Source organism: Stegastes partitus, unplaced genomic scaffold (assembly GCF_000690725.1).
Source record: "Stegastes partitus isolate 25-593 unplaced genomic scaffold, Stegastes_partitus-1.0.2 Scaffold854, whole genome shotgun sequence".
Lineage (NCBI taxonomy): Eukaryota > Metazoa > Chordata > Actinopteri > Pomacentridae > Stegastes > Stegastes partitus.
In genome coordinates, this window is record NW_007578585.1 from 60,154 (window position 1) to 77,709 (window position 17,556).

General features: G+C 41.6%; 1 protein-coding gene across 1 annotated transcript in view; it reads right to left on the reverse strand.

Moving 5' to 3' along the window:
* The window catches only part of rab2a (RAB2A, member RAS oncogene family), a 34,721-nt gene that overhangs the window by 5,611 nt on the left and 11,554 nt on the right, over positions 1-17,556 (reverse strand). Inside the window, exons 3-7 of the mRNA XM_008293041.1 lie at positions 16,695-16,762; positions 13,082-13,164; positions 11,473-11,565; positions 10,378-10,489; positions 3,212-3,280 (exon numbers count right to left, since the gene is read on the reverse strand). Coding sequence (XP_008291263.1) covers positions 3,212-3,280; positions 10,378-10,489; positions 11,473-11,565; positions 13,082-13,164; positions 16,695-16,762 — 425 coding nt within the window. The remainder of the gene's footprint in view (positions 1-3,211; positions 3,281-10,377; positions 10,490-11,472; positions 11,566-13,081; positions 13,165-16,694; positions 16,763-17,556) is intronic.

Sequence of the window (17,556 nt, forward strand, 5' to 3'; positions counted from 1 at the left end):
AATTTGACTGATATTTGCTATTATTTTATTTAATTTAAGTTCTCCAATGTCACAGGATTCTACGTTTTTTTTTTTTGTCACCCTTGCGGCCACTATTTTTTCTTATGGGATGTTTGTTTTTTTGCTGTGTACTCTTTAAATAGTGTTTTTTTTTCTTATTCTGCACATTACTTTCCAGGACAAACTCAATAAAACTCCAACTCAGAGTCCCTTAACCATGACAACAAAAAATTTAATAGAAGCTCCAGCCAAAAAAAAAAGAAAAAAAAAAAAAGAAGGAGTGTCATTATAATCACTGACTAAATACAAACACTCCAGACTGACTGTGTGTTATTGCTTTCATGGTGAGATTAACACTGCACGGCGCCTGCAGGGGTTCCTATTAGATCACATCATAGAGGGAGCAACAGGTGCTGCTGCGTCGCACAAAGGCAAAGGAAACACCAGCAGCACTCAAGGACACCCGGAGAAAAAAAGCAAAGCACATATAAAAGAAGAGAAATGGAGGGAGAGCGAGGGAGGCAGGCAGGTGGGTGGTAAGGAGACACTTTCATCTCCCTCTCTCTGTACTGTAGTGCTCACTTTCGCTCTGTGTTTCATCATCTCTCTCTCTGTGGCTGCAGCTACTCTCAGCTTCGCTCGCTCTCTCCCTCTGTATATATTTATCTCTCTCCCTCTCAGTGTAACTCCCCCTCCTACACTCAGTAGCAGTAGTGCCTCTGGGAAACACTGTATGCCTTTAAATCACATTTATTGAGCTAAGGCCATGTGTGTGTGTGAGTATGTGTGTGTGAGTGTTTTCTCATAGTCGCTGCCAACATTTCTGGTGGGGCTTCCCTCTCTCGCTCTCAGCCAGTCAGCTGATGTGGTTTGGCCGGCCGGCCTGCCTTCACTCTGTCTTACTGTTACTAATAACAAAAACACGGGCTGGCTGGCTGGCTGCGGCCCTGTCTGCCCAGCGCCTGGGCTGCTGGCTGGCTGGCTGAAGGGCTCCAAAACAGATGTGGACACCGGCAGCGGACGTGCACACTGCTTCTGTTTATAAACTACGCTGGCTGTCAGCATATACGAGAGCTTTCACACGTCTGTCGGTGCGTCCGGGCCTAAAATTACAGGACGGTGTGTGGGTGACCATGACGTGATTTACATGAACTCACAGCCACAGAAAGCAGACTGTGCGCTCAACAGGTTGAGAAGATAAACATCTGGATTCCTAGATAGCAAGCGTAGAGTACAACCGCACTCGACGTCACATTAACCTCAGCGTGCATTGTTCACTGATGCTAATCAGGCTGGTGTTGTTCTCACTGGGAGTCTAAACATACAACACATGCACAGTTCAGTGAGCCTCGGTCACCACTCCGTACGTTTCCGGTCAAGCAGTAACCAAACGGTTCAGAGGGGCCTAATTGGCCACCATGAACACCACTAAAGCCATCAGTGCAGTTTCACTTGTAGGTTTGTAGCGCTGTCTTTCTCTTGTTTTGTTGTGAGGAACACACCCATGTGCTCAGCGTGAGCTCCACGTGGTGGCCGGTTGACTGACCCGTACAGAGAAGTCACAAATTCAGGCTGATTTAGTCTCACACAGCCACCTGCACCCAATTATCATAGTGGGAAAAAATCTCTGGCTTGTTTGTGTGTGTTTTTATAAAACCATTAACAGTCACATTGAGGGGAGTTAAGTGAAGGCTTGAGGCAGCGTGTAAGCATCTTGCTAATGTCTGGGGAATAGTTTTGGTGGAACATTTGCCCCCAGGGAGACGAGCACTGTCACTAAAATGGATAATTCACTGAAAACAAAACTACTGCACGATCCAAATCCAAATATTTTCTGGTTTCTTTTCTTCTCTCTCACAGTAAATTGAACATCTTTGGATTGTGGACAAAACAACACATTAAATGACATCGTCGCTGGCTTTGGGAAACACTGATGGACATTCTTCACCATTTTCTGACATTTTGTAGACCGCATCATCAATAGAGAAAAATGTTGACAGACAAATGAACCATTTAAATAATTAGTTGCAGCCACAGTGGACACTGGTGGGTATCTGGGAAGATCAGGTGAATGTTTTTGTTTTATGAAACTGACAGAATGATTGGTGCATAGCGCGGTGACATTTCTGTAGCTTAACGTGCACATCCAAACGGTCAAAGCTGAACAAAAGTGAACTTCGGCTCGCAAGTCTGTTGGAGCTGACACTGAGCGGGTGGAGACAGAGTCGAGTCAGGAACACAAACAGGATGGACGGGAGGATTTCAAATCGGAATTTGAAGAGATGCAGTTAGCAAATCAGAAATGCCAGGACGTAAACTGCCATGTCAACGTCTTTACAGATTCATGTTGTCTTCTTGTCATACTTTGGGTTGCATCTCAACGCTCTGTCAAGATAATGAATATATTGAACTGCAGCTTGAGATGAAAAAAAGAAACCCAAAACATCACAAATCAAATTCAACTGCAACATCAGTCAGAAAAATCCTAAGTTTATTTTCAGACTGTGCTTATGTTCTGAAGTCATGCTCATAAATTCTGGGCTGCAAAAAAAAAAACGTTCTCACAGATATGGGAGGATGACAAAACCTACAGTTCAGTGGACAGTCCAGGATTTTATTTATTTTTTAATTTAATGTGATCTGTGTTGGATTTAGTTACTTTAATGTGGAAGAGTCTGACAAACTTGCTGACAGGCCGGGAGCCACGACCTTCCTGCCTGAATAGCTGTTTCACCGAGAAGATAACAATCTGGCTGACTGGATGGCAAACTTACTAACTGGCTGGATAGACAGCTTACAGGCTGGCTGGCTGGCTGTTTGTTTTCTTGCTGAATGACTGAGACCTTGTGGGATGTGAGGAATTTATGAGCTGGCAAGATGCCGAGAGAGAGAGGGTGAGACAGATAGAAAGAGAGAGAGAGTGCGAGTGGAAAATAGAGCAGAGGAGAGGAGGAACGCAGGGAGTTTTGCTTGGCTGGACTCAAAGGAAGCCGAGAGGAGGGTTTTTTCCCTTCTTTTTGAGGCTAGAGGGAGCGTGGCAAACCACACACACTGCTGGAAAACCACACCGAGGAGAAAGAGGGGAGGGAAAGAGGAGAACAAAGACTGGAAGAGAGGAGAAGACCGCCTTTAAAAAAAAAAAAAGAGAGAGAGAGAGAGGAACGGGGAGGTTTAGTGAGGAAGAAAGACACTGAAGAACGCTGCTTCTCACCTCATTGTTGATATCAAACACTCCCTCCTGGATCTTCTCATAGATCTCCTTGGCTGTGTTGATGAAAGCCTGAGATAGAGACAGGAAGTGAAACAGACAGAGAGAGGAGAGAGTATTTAATTTAGACTTGTATGTTGACTTCTATACATGAGCCTGTTCAGCTCCTATGAAAATGTTTTTACAGAGAAGTCTCACATCATTAGGAATGCAAAACAAATTCAATGGAAGCTTCAGTCACACAAGCAGGCTTTGACTTTCCAGCCATTTGACTTTCCATTTCTCTGTAAGGCTTCTGTGCAACGAGTGGTTAAGATTCCCGTCAAAACTCTATGAAACTCATCTTCCTGAATCCTAACTCTTGCCGTCAGAGTGAACTACTGGTCTCTGTTTTAGTCACACATATGACAAAACTTGCCAAGTGTATTGTCAAATCTTTTCTATAGGTACGTCAGCTGCTGGGAAGAAACTCAGGCATTCTATATTTCAGAGTTGGCTGCAGGACAGCGATGCATTTACAAGTTATGTCAGTGGAAAAACACACCCCTCAGACAAACAATAACCAAATATGGGGGTCATGAAACAGATGCACGTCCACGAGTTTGTCAGCTGTTTGGTAGCATCAGTAAAGTCAGGAATGTGGAGGCTTCCCATCAGCACTTGAACAAACTATACTAAATACACGACTGAAAAAATGATAAGGTGAATAAAAATGAGCTATGAAATGGGCAGAAACTGAAGAAATATACAGACTATGGAAAACGTTTTGGTAACTTTAAATACTTAGTGATTAAAAGAAGCTTATGCACAGCTGTGTTCACTACAAAAAAAAAGTAACTCCATGGCATGTTAATAAAGCTAACATTTTTAATGAAGCAAATACACAACAGCTAAACATCTTTAGCTAGCCAGCGATATTATGGGGTGTTTATTTAATCCACACACAAACAGAAGAACAAGTCGTGGCTTTAGGGAGAGTAATGTGTTTGAACTACTTCTTGCTGCTACAGTGAGTTTGTCTGATTTAAAACAAAAATGAATGTATGAATGAATGACTCAAAACAAAATGGATGAATAAACTATTGATCGTTAAGAAACAGCACCAGAACAGCCCTTGAAAACTAGGAAATGGCTAAACGGTTCCTCATATCTCTTGTCCTTATGCTAAGCTCGGCTAAAACACTTCCTGACTCCAGCTCTCTATTTAACACGCAGACAATCCTCTCGTCCTACTTGTGAAAACAGAGCAAAATAAATATAACAGCCCAAAAGATGCTGGATTTTTGAGGCCAATACTGACATTTTGAATTTTAAAAATTCTGAGTGGGACACAAAAATCATCCCTCTCTGGTGGACAAACTATGTAACAGTGACACTTTACACATTGAGTTGGTTAAGACAGATAAGTAGCCCACTACAATTAATCCCAAGGGCTAAGACAGTGCTAAGGTTAAAACAATTAATGAACATTAACAGCAGTTATGATTTTGGCTGACGTTTAAAACATGCTCTGCTTATAGAAAACAGCCCATGTAGAGAAATCACTCTGGTAAATCTAGAATGCCTTATTTTACTACTTTCCTACATTTTTCTTGGTCACACATCTGTCTGAGTGAGCTGCAGCTGGCTGGCTAGCATCTAATTTAACCTGCTTGTGAGGTGTTTGGGGAACATCTGTAAATGGTTGTTTCTACTGATAAGCAGATGTTTACCAAGTCAGGAGTTTAGACTGTAGGATATGCAAAAACAGCTATTCATCAGCATGCAAAGCGGATTAATAGTTGTGGCAACGCCGTACCAAATACAGGTGGGGGGTGACTAAATGATGTGCTGGTGTGACCAATTTTTTGGTAGCACCAGTATGTAGAAACGTCAGTCTGGAGCCCTGACACAGGACATCTTGGTGTTTTGGCATACTGCGTTTGCCACTATGTACTACTACATTCAGTCACATTTTGCGGCATGCAAACCAGCATGCCATTTCTGGTCATTCCGACCCACCATCCTCTGCACAGCGGAAGATACTTTACATACGTCTCGCTCGAGTAACAAGCTTGAGCCACCAAGACAGATGACAGCTCATTTCACACTGCAGACTGTGATGGATATATGAGGAAGACGGTCAAAGCTTGAGGCGCAATATTATGTTGAAGCAGTCCCAGTTGTATGAATACTGCATGTAACAGTACATACTTCATAAGCTGACCTGCAGTATGTACTGAAAGGAAAAAAGACAGAGTATGTGAATTGGAACACAACCTAAATTATGCCAGAAGTATTTTGGTATTTCTGTCCTGCAACTTAATTATGTTGTTGGCCAACAAATGCACTGATAACAGTACATCTGCTATCAGTTAATATGAGCCTGACTGATTTATGAGTGTAGCTCTGCATGTCATGAGGTGCTGAGTAAGAACTTTAATACCTTGTGTGTTAATATGTGGTCTTTAAAAACAAATGTCGGCAGTTTTTGTTTCAACTTCTGAAAGTAAAAAAAAAAACAATTTCTCATTGAAGTTGAAATTCTGTCCAATACAAACACAGACTTTTGCTCAATCTGCCCCTCTGGTCAGATGAAAACTGCCTTTCCTTCCCGCAGTGATGTCACACTGGTGTATTTTCGTCCAGTCTAAGTATTCTGCAAGGTCACACTAACCTTCTGAGGGGCCCTGTGGCAAAAAATTGTTTGTGGCAACTTATTGACGCTCATTATAAATGTCAGCTTCATTATTTCCAGTCAATCAGCTGTACTATGGGCAGCACAGCAACTATTTTGATAATCAATTCATCATTCAAGACATTAAAAAATAAATAAAAAGCCGTACAGTTACCTGATTCTCTATTGCAAATATCTGGTAGTTTGCTGGTTTTCAGTGATTGTAAATGCAAAATGTAGTGTTTTTGGACAGCTGGTTGAATAAAAAAAACAAGTTTGAATACGTAGCTTGGGCTTTAGGGAGTTACATCAGGCATGTTACATAGTTCTGACATTTTAAACTCTTTTTACTACTAAATTAACCCAAAAACAAATTAGCTTAACGTACAGAAACAAGTACAGAGGCACACAATTCTGATACATTTGCAATTATTTTGTAGGCAGAAATGCCATATTGTGGGGACCTAAAACGCTTCAGACAAACACGATTTTGAGTCCTTCACTTATTCAGTAAACACTATTCAGCCCTTTTCAAGGCTTTTATAAGTTTAGGTGATATGACTGAAGACCTTGTTATAAGATGCAGTTGCCCTTTTGAGCAGATCAGCGATAAGATCTGAGCAGAACACACAAGCAGACGATACACAATCTGTCTTCTGTCTCCACACAAACAGCGCTTACTGACAGCACTGCCAGGATCAAAGATGATTGAATAATGTGGAATTAAGCTCCCTGAGCGACCGGCCTATGACTACGGTATCGATGCATTTGTCTCCAGGGGCCGTCTCTTAGTTTTTGTGTCTCAGGGGTCCAAATTGAAGAGCGACTGGGACAAACTAGAGATATGACATCAGCTTGGATAACACACACTTCAGTCTGTGGAGGAACAGTGCAGCGGCGCAGACTCATTTGACTCCACACACATAAGTAATAGCATACAAAAAGAAGCTTTTTCAGGCCAGAAAAAGTGCGTTCGGGAACTGAAAATATGTCCTGAACTTCTATCTGACACCCTGTCGGAAATAGACTGAGGAGCCCAAGGGTGCTCTCTAGTGTACTCTGCCCTGTTCACTCCTGTCCTCTTTCCTTCCTTCAACGCATCACTGCACCCCTTGTTCCTTCACGTCGTCTTACACTTTCTTTTCCTGAGTGTGGCTAATGGAAGTTCAGATATGTGTAGATCGTAAAGAAGAGTGGAAATGAAAACGAGACGGCAACTAAAGGATAATAACAAGCACAGAAGACGTATAGAAGATCGAGGGGAGAAAAAAAGCAGATGGTAAAGAAGTGTCGGGGTGACAGCAAAGTAATGGAAAGAGATGGGAAAAACATTAAACTAAGAAATGAAAGAGAAAATAGAAAGTACAGAGACAAGAGGAAAAAATGAAGCAGAAGTGAGCAGAGGTTGCAGATTGGATCTCTATGAAGGAAGGATGGAAATGGGGAGATGAGAGAAGATGCTTACAGGAATCTCTCTCTATCTGTCTCTAAGGACCATCCCATCAGCCCCGGTGTCCACCCACAGACCCTGACGACAAACCCAGCCGCCTGATTGGCTGCTGGATGTCGCTGAGGGGAGGCGGGGTGGAGGTTATGAATATGTATGAACTATAACTGGTTGATATACTGCTGGAGAGGGGAAGGGAGATGATGGGAGGAAGAGGAGGGGGGAGGAGGAGGAGGAAGAAGTGAATGGAGGAGGGCAGGAAGACATGTTGGATGGAGGAGGGGGAGGAGGAAGGGAAAAAAAGGGGGGGTGGCGAGTGGGAGGGGGGGAGGTGAGAGGTAAAGAGCAAATGATGGACGTCGAGGGATGAGGAGGGATGGAGCGAGGAGAGATGAAGGGAAGGGAGGAGAGGAGCGGTATCAGGAGGATTCAGAGGACACTAATGAGACAAATTAATCATACCGCACACACACGCACACACATACACAAACACGCACACACACTAACACATGCATATGCACACACACACTAACTAACACACACCCCTCCCCCTTCATCTTAACCCCAGAGAGAGCTCTACTCGACGGTGGTGTGGGTGTGGGTGTTTGCATGATATAGGCCAGGCAAGAGTGGGTAGAAAAAAAAAATCAATGTAAACACACACACACAGACACAGACACACACATACACAAAACACACACACACACACACGCACGCACGCTGCCCCTGGCTGGCATGCTGTGCTGTGTAGGATGGGATTATTTATGTGATTGGATAAGTGAGAAAGGGGTCCCGCAGGACAACGCCATGCATTCATTACACACAACAACACCAGGGGTGTGTCTCTGCGAGGGGCGGAGCAGCGTGTTCACTGTGCTAACTGTGGTTCATGATGCTAATGTGTGGAGCTGGCAAGGTTAGACTCCGGCATGGGGATCCATGATGCTACAGGTCAACGAGGAGGTTCGCTTCAAGTCTGATGATCCTTTCAGAGGGACGTCATAAATACAGAGAGTATAACCGTACAAGATAGTTCATTAAAATAAAACAGATTTTGACAGCTAAAAAAAAGGCTTGATTTGATTTTTATTATTTATTACATTTGTGTATTTATGTCTATTACACATCCATCTACTCTCACTTCTTTTTTGATTTTCAGGTAACAGCATAGCCATGGCTAAAAGAGGGGAAATCAAAGTAGTATTTAGTATGAAAATTATAATACCATAAATCATAAGAAAAGATAAAACTAAAGCTGAAATGTTTGGATGATTAATTTTAGAAAGATTTCACAAACCTGGGATCACAGTGTGCAACATTTTTCCAAGTGCCCACAGGCATTACTAATACTGGAAGAAATGTTGGAGCTACATACAAGAGATATTTAACTACTTACATCTTTATTTTGCTTTCATACTTGGTTCAGATTTGCTCTGTAAACCTGCAGTTCACCTGAAAGCCCCTGAGTCACTGATGGCTTTTTGGTTGCTACGAGGAGGCCAGAATGTGTAGGTTTTCTGCAGGATCTGGTGCAGACAGTCTGATTAGTTGATTAGTCAAAAAGTTGAAAGTCAGATAGAAGATAAATGGTGTCATTTTGGAAATTCTTTTAAGATAACGTGCTTTTCAACATGCCTTGAGGACAGCAGAGTTGTAGCCACCTCTGACAATAGTGAGATCATCTTCTATGTGTTGCTTCTGTTCAGTTTGGGGAAGCTTGAGGAACCTCAAGTCAACAATTAGACACAAAGGCTTTTTTGTATGGTGTTCCAGTGAACCCTAAGGCTTATAAGACAATCTAAATAGAGTGGGAGAAATCCAGAGTACACTACGACTACTAAAAACCACAAGATAAATACTGAATGAAAATGCATTGAATAGTTATTACAGGAAAATCAGAATCATAAAAACTTAAGAGGCAAAACAGTAACAGTAAACATTCAGCATTTAATATAGTGTTTATAAGACCAAGAGAAGCTGACTTAACTACAAGACTACTTCAGAAGCCTAAAAAAATACTTGGGACCTAAATAAACAGAACTGGCATGACTCTCATCCCTTTTCAAACAGCATGGAGTCTATGAATTCTTTATAGGCTTTTGAAATTAGGTTGGGATTTGAGCATTTTATTCACCCCAAATCCATTACTGAATTTGAATACAAATAAAACCATCTGGATGAAAAAAATATTTTGTCTGCAACCACCATCTTTGTTTTGATTCAGAAACAAAGGCGCAACTTGGGAAATGGGTTACAAATCTGTTTATCATTCAGTGGACAGAATATTTTTTTCATCCAGATGGTTAGAAGAGTCTTTGGGGACTCTAGAGATACCTTATCGCTGTGATCTGAATGTATGTTTATGCATGAGAGGTACAACCTGGGGCTACAGTCATGCTAGAAGCTGTGTGAGGCTGCCAATGCTAGCACCGGCATGCTAAGAATGACAATGCTAACATGCCGATAATTAGCAAGTTTAGCGTTTAACATGCTCACCGACTTGTATTACCATGCTAACATTTACTACTATATAGTGACAAACTGACAAATTGAAGGTAATGATGGTACTGGAGGGGATATGTAATGAATCAAACTACTTCACTACGGGCCAAAAATATAAATCTGGCCTTCGTATCAATGATTTCTCTTTAACAATTTGCTTTACACAAACCACCACCACAGCCTGCTGGGGCGTTGGTGATTATATATACTTCCTGACATAAATCATGACATATTCAATGATATATTATAGTCTACTGCGGAGCCATTTCATGCTTGCATTGTGTTCTAAACAAATAGAGTTCCAACTTCAGCTACAGATGTCAACAGGCAGCACTGATAACTGTGACAGAGCAGATAATATGTGTGGAATCCTAGCGTGGCCAGAGATTTATATGTGGGGAGAAACAACAGTTAAGCATTAGTGTTGACCTCCAAGGAGTAGCATAAATCTCAGATAGAGTGGCGGTGTTTAGAGCAATTTAAAACTTCGGCTACCCCGGCAGCCTTAATTAATGTATTAAGGTTATTGCATGTGAGTGTATATCCGTGTGTGTATGTGATTACCTCCTCTACATTAGAGGCAGTCTTGGCTGAGGTCTCCATGAATATGAGGCCGTGTTCTCTGGCAAATGCTTCACCTTCCTCTTTCTTCACCTCTCTCCTCGACTCCAGGTCACTTAAACACACACAAACACATTGATGCAATGACATAACATGTCACCAATCAGGAAATAACAGCCAGGAAATCAGCCAAGAGTAGGAAAGATGACACGCTGCAGATCGTATTCATGCCTTTGACTTCTGTGCAGTAGGAATAATGATATTTTACCAAATGTGTACAAGACGATGGCTGGATGACTGAGCTTTGCAGAATAAATGACCATTTTGTCCAATATACTGAAGAAGGATCAGAGCATCTGCTCATCATGATGTATCCCTGACTCAGACTTTGTTATTTTGATTAAGAAACATTTTTGCTTTGCTTCTGGCCGACTAATATGCTAATGAGCAAATTTAAAAATTCTACCTAAAATCCTAAGAAAAACTTTGTGTCATTTGAAAACAGCAAAACTACAATCAGGTTCAAGGTGTTTGGAATAGTATCAGAAACAGCACTTTTTTGACATGACTTGGGTCATTGTTCTTACATAATGTTGTTATGTAACATCAAGTGCAATGTGAGCAAGCAGTTTTGTCAATAACCAGCTGATGTGTGTTGCAGAAGTGAACTTCCTCATTTGAATTTGACACGAGTGTGTATTTACCAAAGCAGAATTAGCACTCCACACAGCAGCACTCTCTTGACATAACTTTATCTTACAAAGTGGTGCGTTATGTAACCTCAGGTACAGAGTGAACCACATGCAGCAAAAAGCAGAAGTTATTCAAATATGATCAAATTGACATGTGAAACTCAAATTAGTGAGAAGCATTTTTGATTTGGTTAACTGTGAAAACTAGCTCCAATGTAAAATTAGGACCGGATCCAGTCATGAAAGCATCCCAGCATGCTTGGACAAATTTTAAACAGGCCATTGTTAGACAGCACAATGTTCTGACACACCACTGATGGCTGCCACACATTGTTGATGGTCCAGCCTTATGTAGGGCAGTGTGTACCCTTCACTGTGCAAGAAAAAAAAAAAAAAACAATCTTACCTCTTGTTGCCAATGAGCATGATGACCATATTGGAGTTGGAATGTTGGCGGGCGTCCTCTAACCAGGTTGTCAAGTGGTTGAAGGTGTCCCTTCTGTGAAAACAAGCACAGATTTCAGGTTTCACTCTGACTGCACTTTGATGAAACTGAAAGCATTACAAATGAAGCACCTGTTGTCACACAGACACACACACCGAGGTCGGATTTGTACAGATTTTGCTTTCCCTTGTAAAAAAAAGTGAATCATGTGCATGTCATTTCATCCTGTTTTGCAACCATTTCAACAGAAGAAAAAACAAACAGCTCATCTCGTTTTTCTTGGCACATACAAAAAAATAGCCCTAAGCCGTTAAATCTAACAAGTCCATGTTAGAGCACATTAGGAGCGGTACAGTTTGTAATAAGACTCTAGGCTATAAACTACCAATACCATGAAGCTTTGACATCATTTCACAGTTAAAAGGACATTACTGCAGATCAGGAAAGTGGAGGCTGGCCTTATGTTGTAGCTTGAGCTATTGGCAGCTTTTCACGGCAGGAACTTGAGGCAAGCGCTAAGTAGCGGGAAAATTTAGAGGAACAACACCATAGTTGGTTCTTTTAGCGTTTCTTTTTTCATTGCAGTGTAGGATCCAACAGCTTCAACCACAACGTCGACTCCCTGTGCACCAAACTCTGTGCGCATGTCAGAAATATAATGATGGCGGTTTGTTATATTCGCCTATGTGGTGAATTTAATGTAGAAGATGGCGACATTAGGGAGGAAAAGACTGCAACTTGATGTGGACAAAATGGAAAAAATGGTGTTTGTTGTCCTATCTGAGTTTAACCAATCAGAATCTATCTTGTGCGAGTTTCACCATCAAGCGTCAAAACCAGAACAGTAGTGTTTCAGGGCCAGTCAAATGTACCTACCCCGGAGTAGGTACATTTTTCTCCCATGAAAACAGCCCCGAAAGAGGTTCTACAAGGATGGTTGTGCAACCCACAAGTTCCTGCAATGGAAAACGGCCTAATGTCTTAAGTCCCTCTAGAGGCTGGAATGTCCACGGCTCTCGACTGAACGCTGATTTCAGATAGCAGAAATTACAACTAGAAGGCGGAAAAACAACTTAAGAAAGAACATTGGGGAGTTTTATGGACATGGAAAACAAGTGATGAAAGTCCCCGAATAGCCACGCTTGCAGTGTTTTCATGGGTACTGTAGTTGTTCTGTGTTCACAAAGTTTTTGCTTGATTTATTGCAAAATTGTCATTCATAGGTTTCAATTTCTTGCTTTCTTGTCTTTTTGCTGGTTTGTCTTAATAATGTGAAAAGGCCACCTTGCTTTTCTGGCCATTCTGACCCACGACATTAGATACATCGCGGCATCTTGCACAAATTTAAACAGGCCAGCCACTAATACAGACTGGTGACATCTAATTCATCACTGCAGACCCCAACAGACAAAGTTTACAATGCAATATTATGATGAAGCAGTATGTTCCAATTGTATGCGCACTGCCTGTAACAGTACGGACTTTGTGAGGGCTGCAGTATGTATGTGATATGGAACATATATATTGATGGTCCTGAATGCAGCTTAGACCGCGTGTGATTGGCTGTTACCTTGTGATGTCATAGACTAACAGTGCGCCTGCTGCTCCTCTGTAGTAAGACCTGGTGATGGACCGGAACGACTCCTGACCAGCCTGGAGAAACACATACATATATTAATAAACAGAAATTGAAACTTGAATAATTGAACTGTCTACAGACACCAGCAGATCCTGTGGGTTTCTAACAGCTTTAACTCTGCTGCAGCTCCACTCTGGCTTCACGGGCCTGCGATGCACGTGCAACACACCTTCAAACCCAGTCCTGTTTATGTGCCAGTCCTCGAGGAGCTCTCTACGCATATTATATGTCAATCCTGATTCTCTAACAAAGTCCAGATCTGGGTTTTCAGTCAGCTGCTGAGAGGACAGGACAGAGCAGAGCCTGTAACTGGATACAATGGAGTTCTCTCTTTCATTCTCCATCTATCTGTCACAATCCCTTTCTTTCTCTCTGCTTGTGTGTCTTACCTCCCAGTTTCTCCATTTATGATCAACACAGAAGGTCACATTAGCTGCGGTGTTACAGAATATGGATTAGACGTGTAGCATTTATGTCATACTTGACAGTGTATCCAGCTCACCAGGTCACCTTGTTCTTTCACTCCCCCCTGCCATTATTATCCTCTCATTGTCTCACCTTTACTGTGTCTTCCTTCCATCACTCATCTTTTCATTCTTCCTCTATGAATCCCAGGGCCTCCCCTCTTTCCAGCACTGCTTTCACCATCTAGCGTTTTTACCAGCCCCCCCTCCACCATGCAACGTCTATTCACCCTCTGTCTCTGTCCAGTGTACAGTAACAATGTTGTCTGTGTTCGTCCAGGCCGGAGTAGAAAACAAAACACTACTCTATCCTAGCAGCTGCAAGCCCTGCGCAGCTCTGACCTCATCTGAACAACCAGACAGTCAGGCAGTCAGGCAGGAACACAGTCAGTCGGTGAATCATTCAGCAAGTCAGAGGACCGGGCTGCCAGTTTGTCACCCAGGAACCCGGTCTCCTGGTCAATGAAGCTGCTGGTTATTGAGTCAGACAGCTAGTCAGTCAACAAGCCAGTCAGGTAAGCTAGTCAGCAGAAAAGGAGCTCAGATGTTCGGTCAGTCAGTGAACTAAACACCAAGTTAGCAGGCCGCTAGAACGGTCAGTAAGTCAGGGAGCAGTCAACCAGCCAGTAATGCTATTAGTGAATAAATGATAAATAAGGGTGAAAGAGAGGGAACGCTGTGTCTGTCTGCCATCTGGCCAACAGGCTTGTGTGCAGAAACACACACACAACACACACACACACACACACATTCATATGGCAAGTGCAGCCTACACAATGATCCAAATGGTTTCTCTAGCTGTTAGCTGGTGGTGTATTGTCCGAACCAGTAATCAAATGACAGCCACAGTGCCCTGCTTGTTTTCATTCTGACCAGGATTATTCCACACCTGCACAGCCAGGTGAGAACAATCAGGTATCAGGTGAGAAAGAAAGCAGTCGGGGATTTGAGTACCAGGACTCAAATGCTTCGGGCCTTTTCCTTTTTGTACTCCTCTCACGCAGCCAACAGTTTTTTCTCATAGAGCTCTGACTCCACCTGCTGGCCAACTGCGTAACTGCACATAGAGGAAACCATGGTCACAACATTACTCCTCTTTTCTGGGACTGTCCCAATGCTCACACTTGTTGTCTAGTGCAACCAGGTGCGCTGGCAGGTTGTAGGCAAGTATGACACGCTGTAGCTTATGCACATTTTTCCTACCCCTGCCCACAATACGTATTCAGAGCCAAAAGGTGCTTTTCCAATATGGGAGCTTTCTGCAGAGAACAGAAATCTTTTAAGGAAATCCGTTCCCCCACCTGTGTTCCCACCAGAGGAAACGCTCACGAAAACAACAGACAAGGCTTTTGTCTGTCAATCCACATGTGTTTTATGTGTATCAGCCTCATACCACTCACTGTCCATTTAATGCAACTACACTGATGAAAGAGAAGGATCCCATATTCACATTTTAATACACCTGTCTGAACAGCAGCTACATAATATTTTGTCCTTATCAGGTTATCAAAACATGACACGTTGGACGGCAGATAAACGGAGGTGTTGTCCCTCCTAGAGATGGAAATTTTTAACAGTTTGGGGAAACAGTTTTACCCTCCCAAAACAGTCCCTGTTCGGTGGGGCTCAGACACGTTGTGGGTTGAACGTCTCTGATTGATTAAGTACAGCAGTTTTTATGTGGCAGTTTTGTTTTTAGTTTGTGGCCAACAGTCATTGGGTTGGAAGAGCATCGTAGACTTTAGACTTTAGAACCAATAGACTGACAAGAAAGCATGGAATAATATCAAAGGAGGCTGTCATACTTCTGACAGGACAGAGGACTAGCTTGCTTCTAGTGAACATTAATTCTTGAGAAAAGTTCTTGGAAAGGCACCTTAAGTGCATCCCAGTATTCATCATGACCTACCAAATACACAGCAGTGATACATTTGACTTGACGATGAGTCATTGTTGAATTTAGAGTGATTGTTATCATTTAATCTTACAAATTCATTCTTGCTGAAAAATATGTTACTTCCCTAAATTGTTAACGGGCATAATCCATTTAAGAAGGCATGTTAAGGCTCTCCGACAAACAATAAACCTCAGTGCTTCAAGAGAAATTGATTTAATGTCGTTATTCATCTTAATTCTCTTCTTAGCTTCTGAGTGCGTTCGTTTCTCACTTTCAATGGCCTGTAACTGTATTGCTGAATGACGAATCGCACTTCATTTAACACTGATATCCTCAATAATCAAATGTGACATGGTGAGCTGTGATAAACCTCAACACACTTGGGCGCTGTAGCTGTTTCTGGAAACAAGTCACACAAACAGGCTTGACTGCTTGCAAGTGAGACCCTTGATTTTCTTCACCAGCATGGAAAATATTATAAGGCCAAGGGAAGATGTTGTAGAGAACTCATAAAGGCAACCACAGTAATTCCAGGCAGAAATCATTTCTGGAATAAATATTTTTGTTTATTTATTGCTTAAAAATATCATTTATCAAATGTATTCAACATTAAAAGCTTTAAAAAAAAATAAATAAATAAATAAAAAAGTTCTTTCCTAAACTGCGGCTTATCAAATTCTTATTCATATTTGGGTTTTCATTAGTTTTGGTGATCACTAAAGCTCTTTAATAAACTCTAAAACGGGGAGAAGTTTATTTTTTAAAATGAAAAATGCTGCCAGGCTGAGAGCAAGCCTTCTCATTATTTAACAGGGCTCTGAGTGTAATATTTTTATAATCCACATCTAATCTTTAATTCACCCCAGATCCTTTGTTTATCAGAGCATGTGAAGTCGTATGTTTTTTTTCTTTTTTTTAAACTCAAACATTCATATTAAAAATCCCTGAGATTCCCTAATTATGTTGAGCTTTTTGAGGACCTTTTCAGATCTCTCTCTATATATTTATACATAAATAAATAAAACAACGTATACAAAAACAATCCAATGCATTATTATAGATTCAAAAGTGAAAGACTGAGACTTCCTTTACAGACAAATTAATGCAAAATGTCTGCTATTCTGCAAATTCATGAGTAAGCTGCAACAAAAAGGGACACAAAAAGACTCGACAGGTATATTACCGTATCCCAGATCTGCAATTTGATCTGTTTGCCATCTATAGTGATCATCCTCGCTCCGAACTCCACACCTAGAGGGACAAAAAAAACACAGAAGAATTAGGTACAGGTTTAATCAAAAGGGCCTGCTGCTTATTAATGAACCGTATCATATCAATTGTTTTTAATTTGAATAAAGAGCTCACGTTAAAAAAAATACTGATTATGAGCCTTATCAGTTGGTATGTATCATAGTGACAAACAGACAGAGGACAAAAAGAAGAGAAAATGTCAAAAAAGACAGAGCGGGACACAAACATTTCTCTGTCTCTGAATTCACACAGTTTATTTTGTTTAAACAGCTCATGTTCAGCAGCTGAATTTAAACATTGATACTGAAATCGCATATTTGCTCTCCTGCTGTCTTGAGGCTGGCCAGCTTTGCTTTTACTCTACAAATAAAAAGCACCAAGACTTGCTGAGGTGGTCAGTTTAAAGAACGGCTTGCTCACAAACAAAACAGGCACCGCAGCTCACATTTGATAAAGCTGCAATAAGCAAAAATCTGATCATAATACCGGATGAGCCAATTTATTGGTGCGTTCTGAGCTTCACTGCATTTGCAGGTGTGGTGCTCCTGATGCAGCTGCATTACGAAACGCATGATTAACAGCTCGTTCATGCATCGTTCATCGATCACACAGATGAGTTGGCCTGATGAGAGTCTGTGGCTTAGACAACTGGTCCACCTGGATATATGAGCAGTTTTAACTATCTGTAAGTATAGTATAAGAATATTATGCAATAGATGCAATGAGAAACTTTTATTTTGAAATCTGTTGACAACATCCAGTTTGGATGACTAGAATATTTTTGTGACACTGTC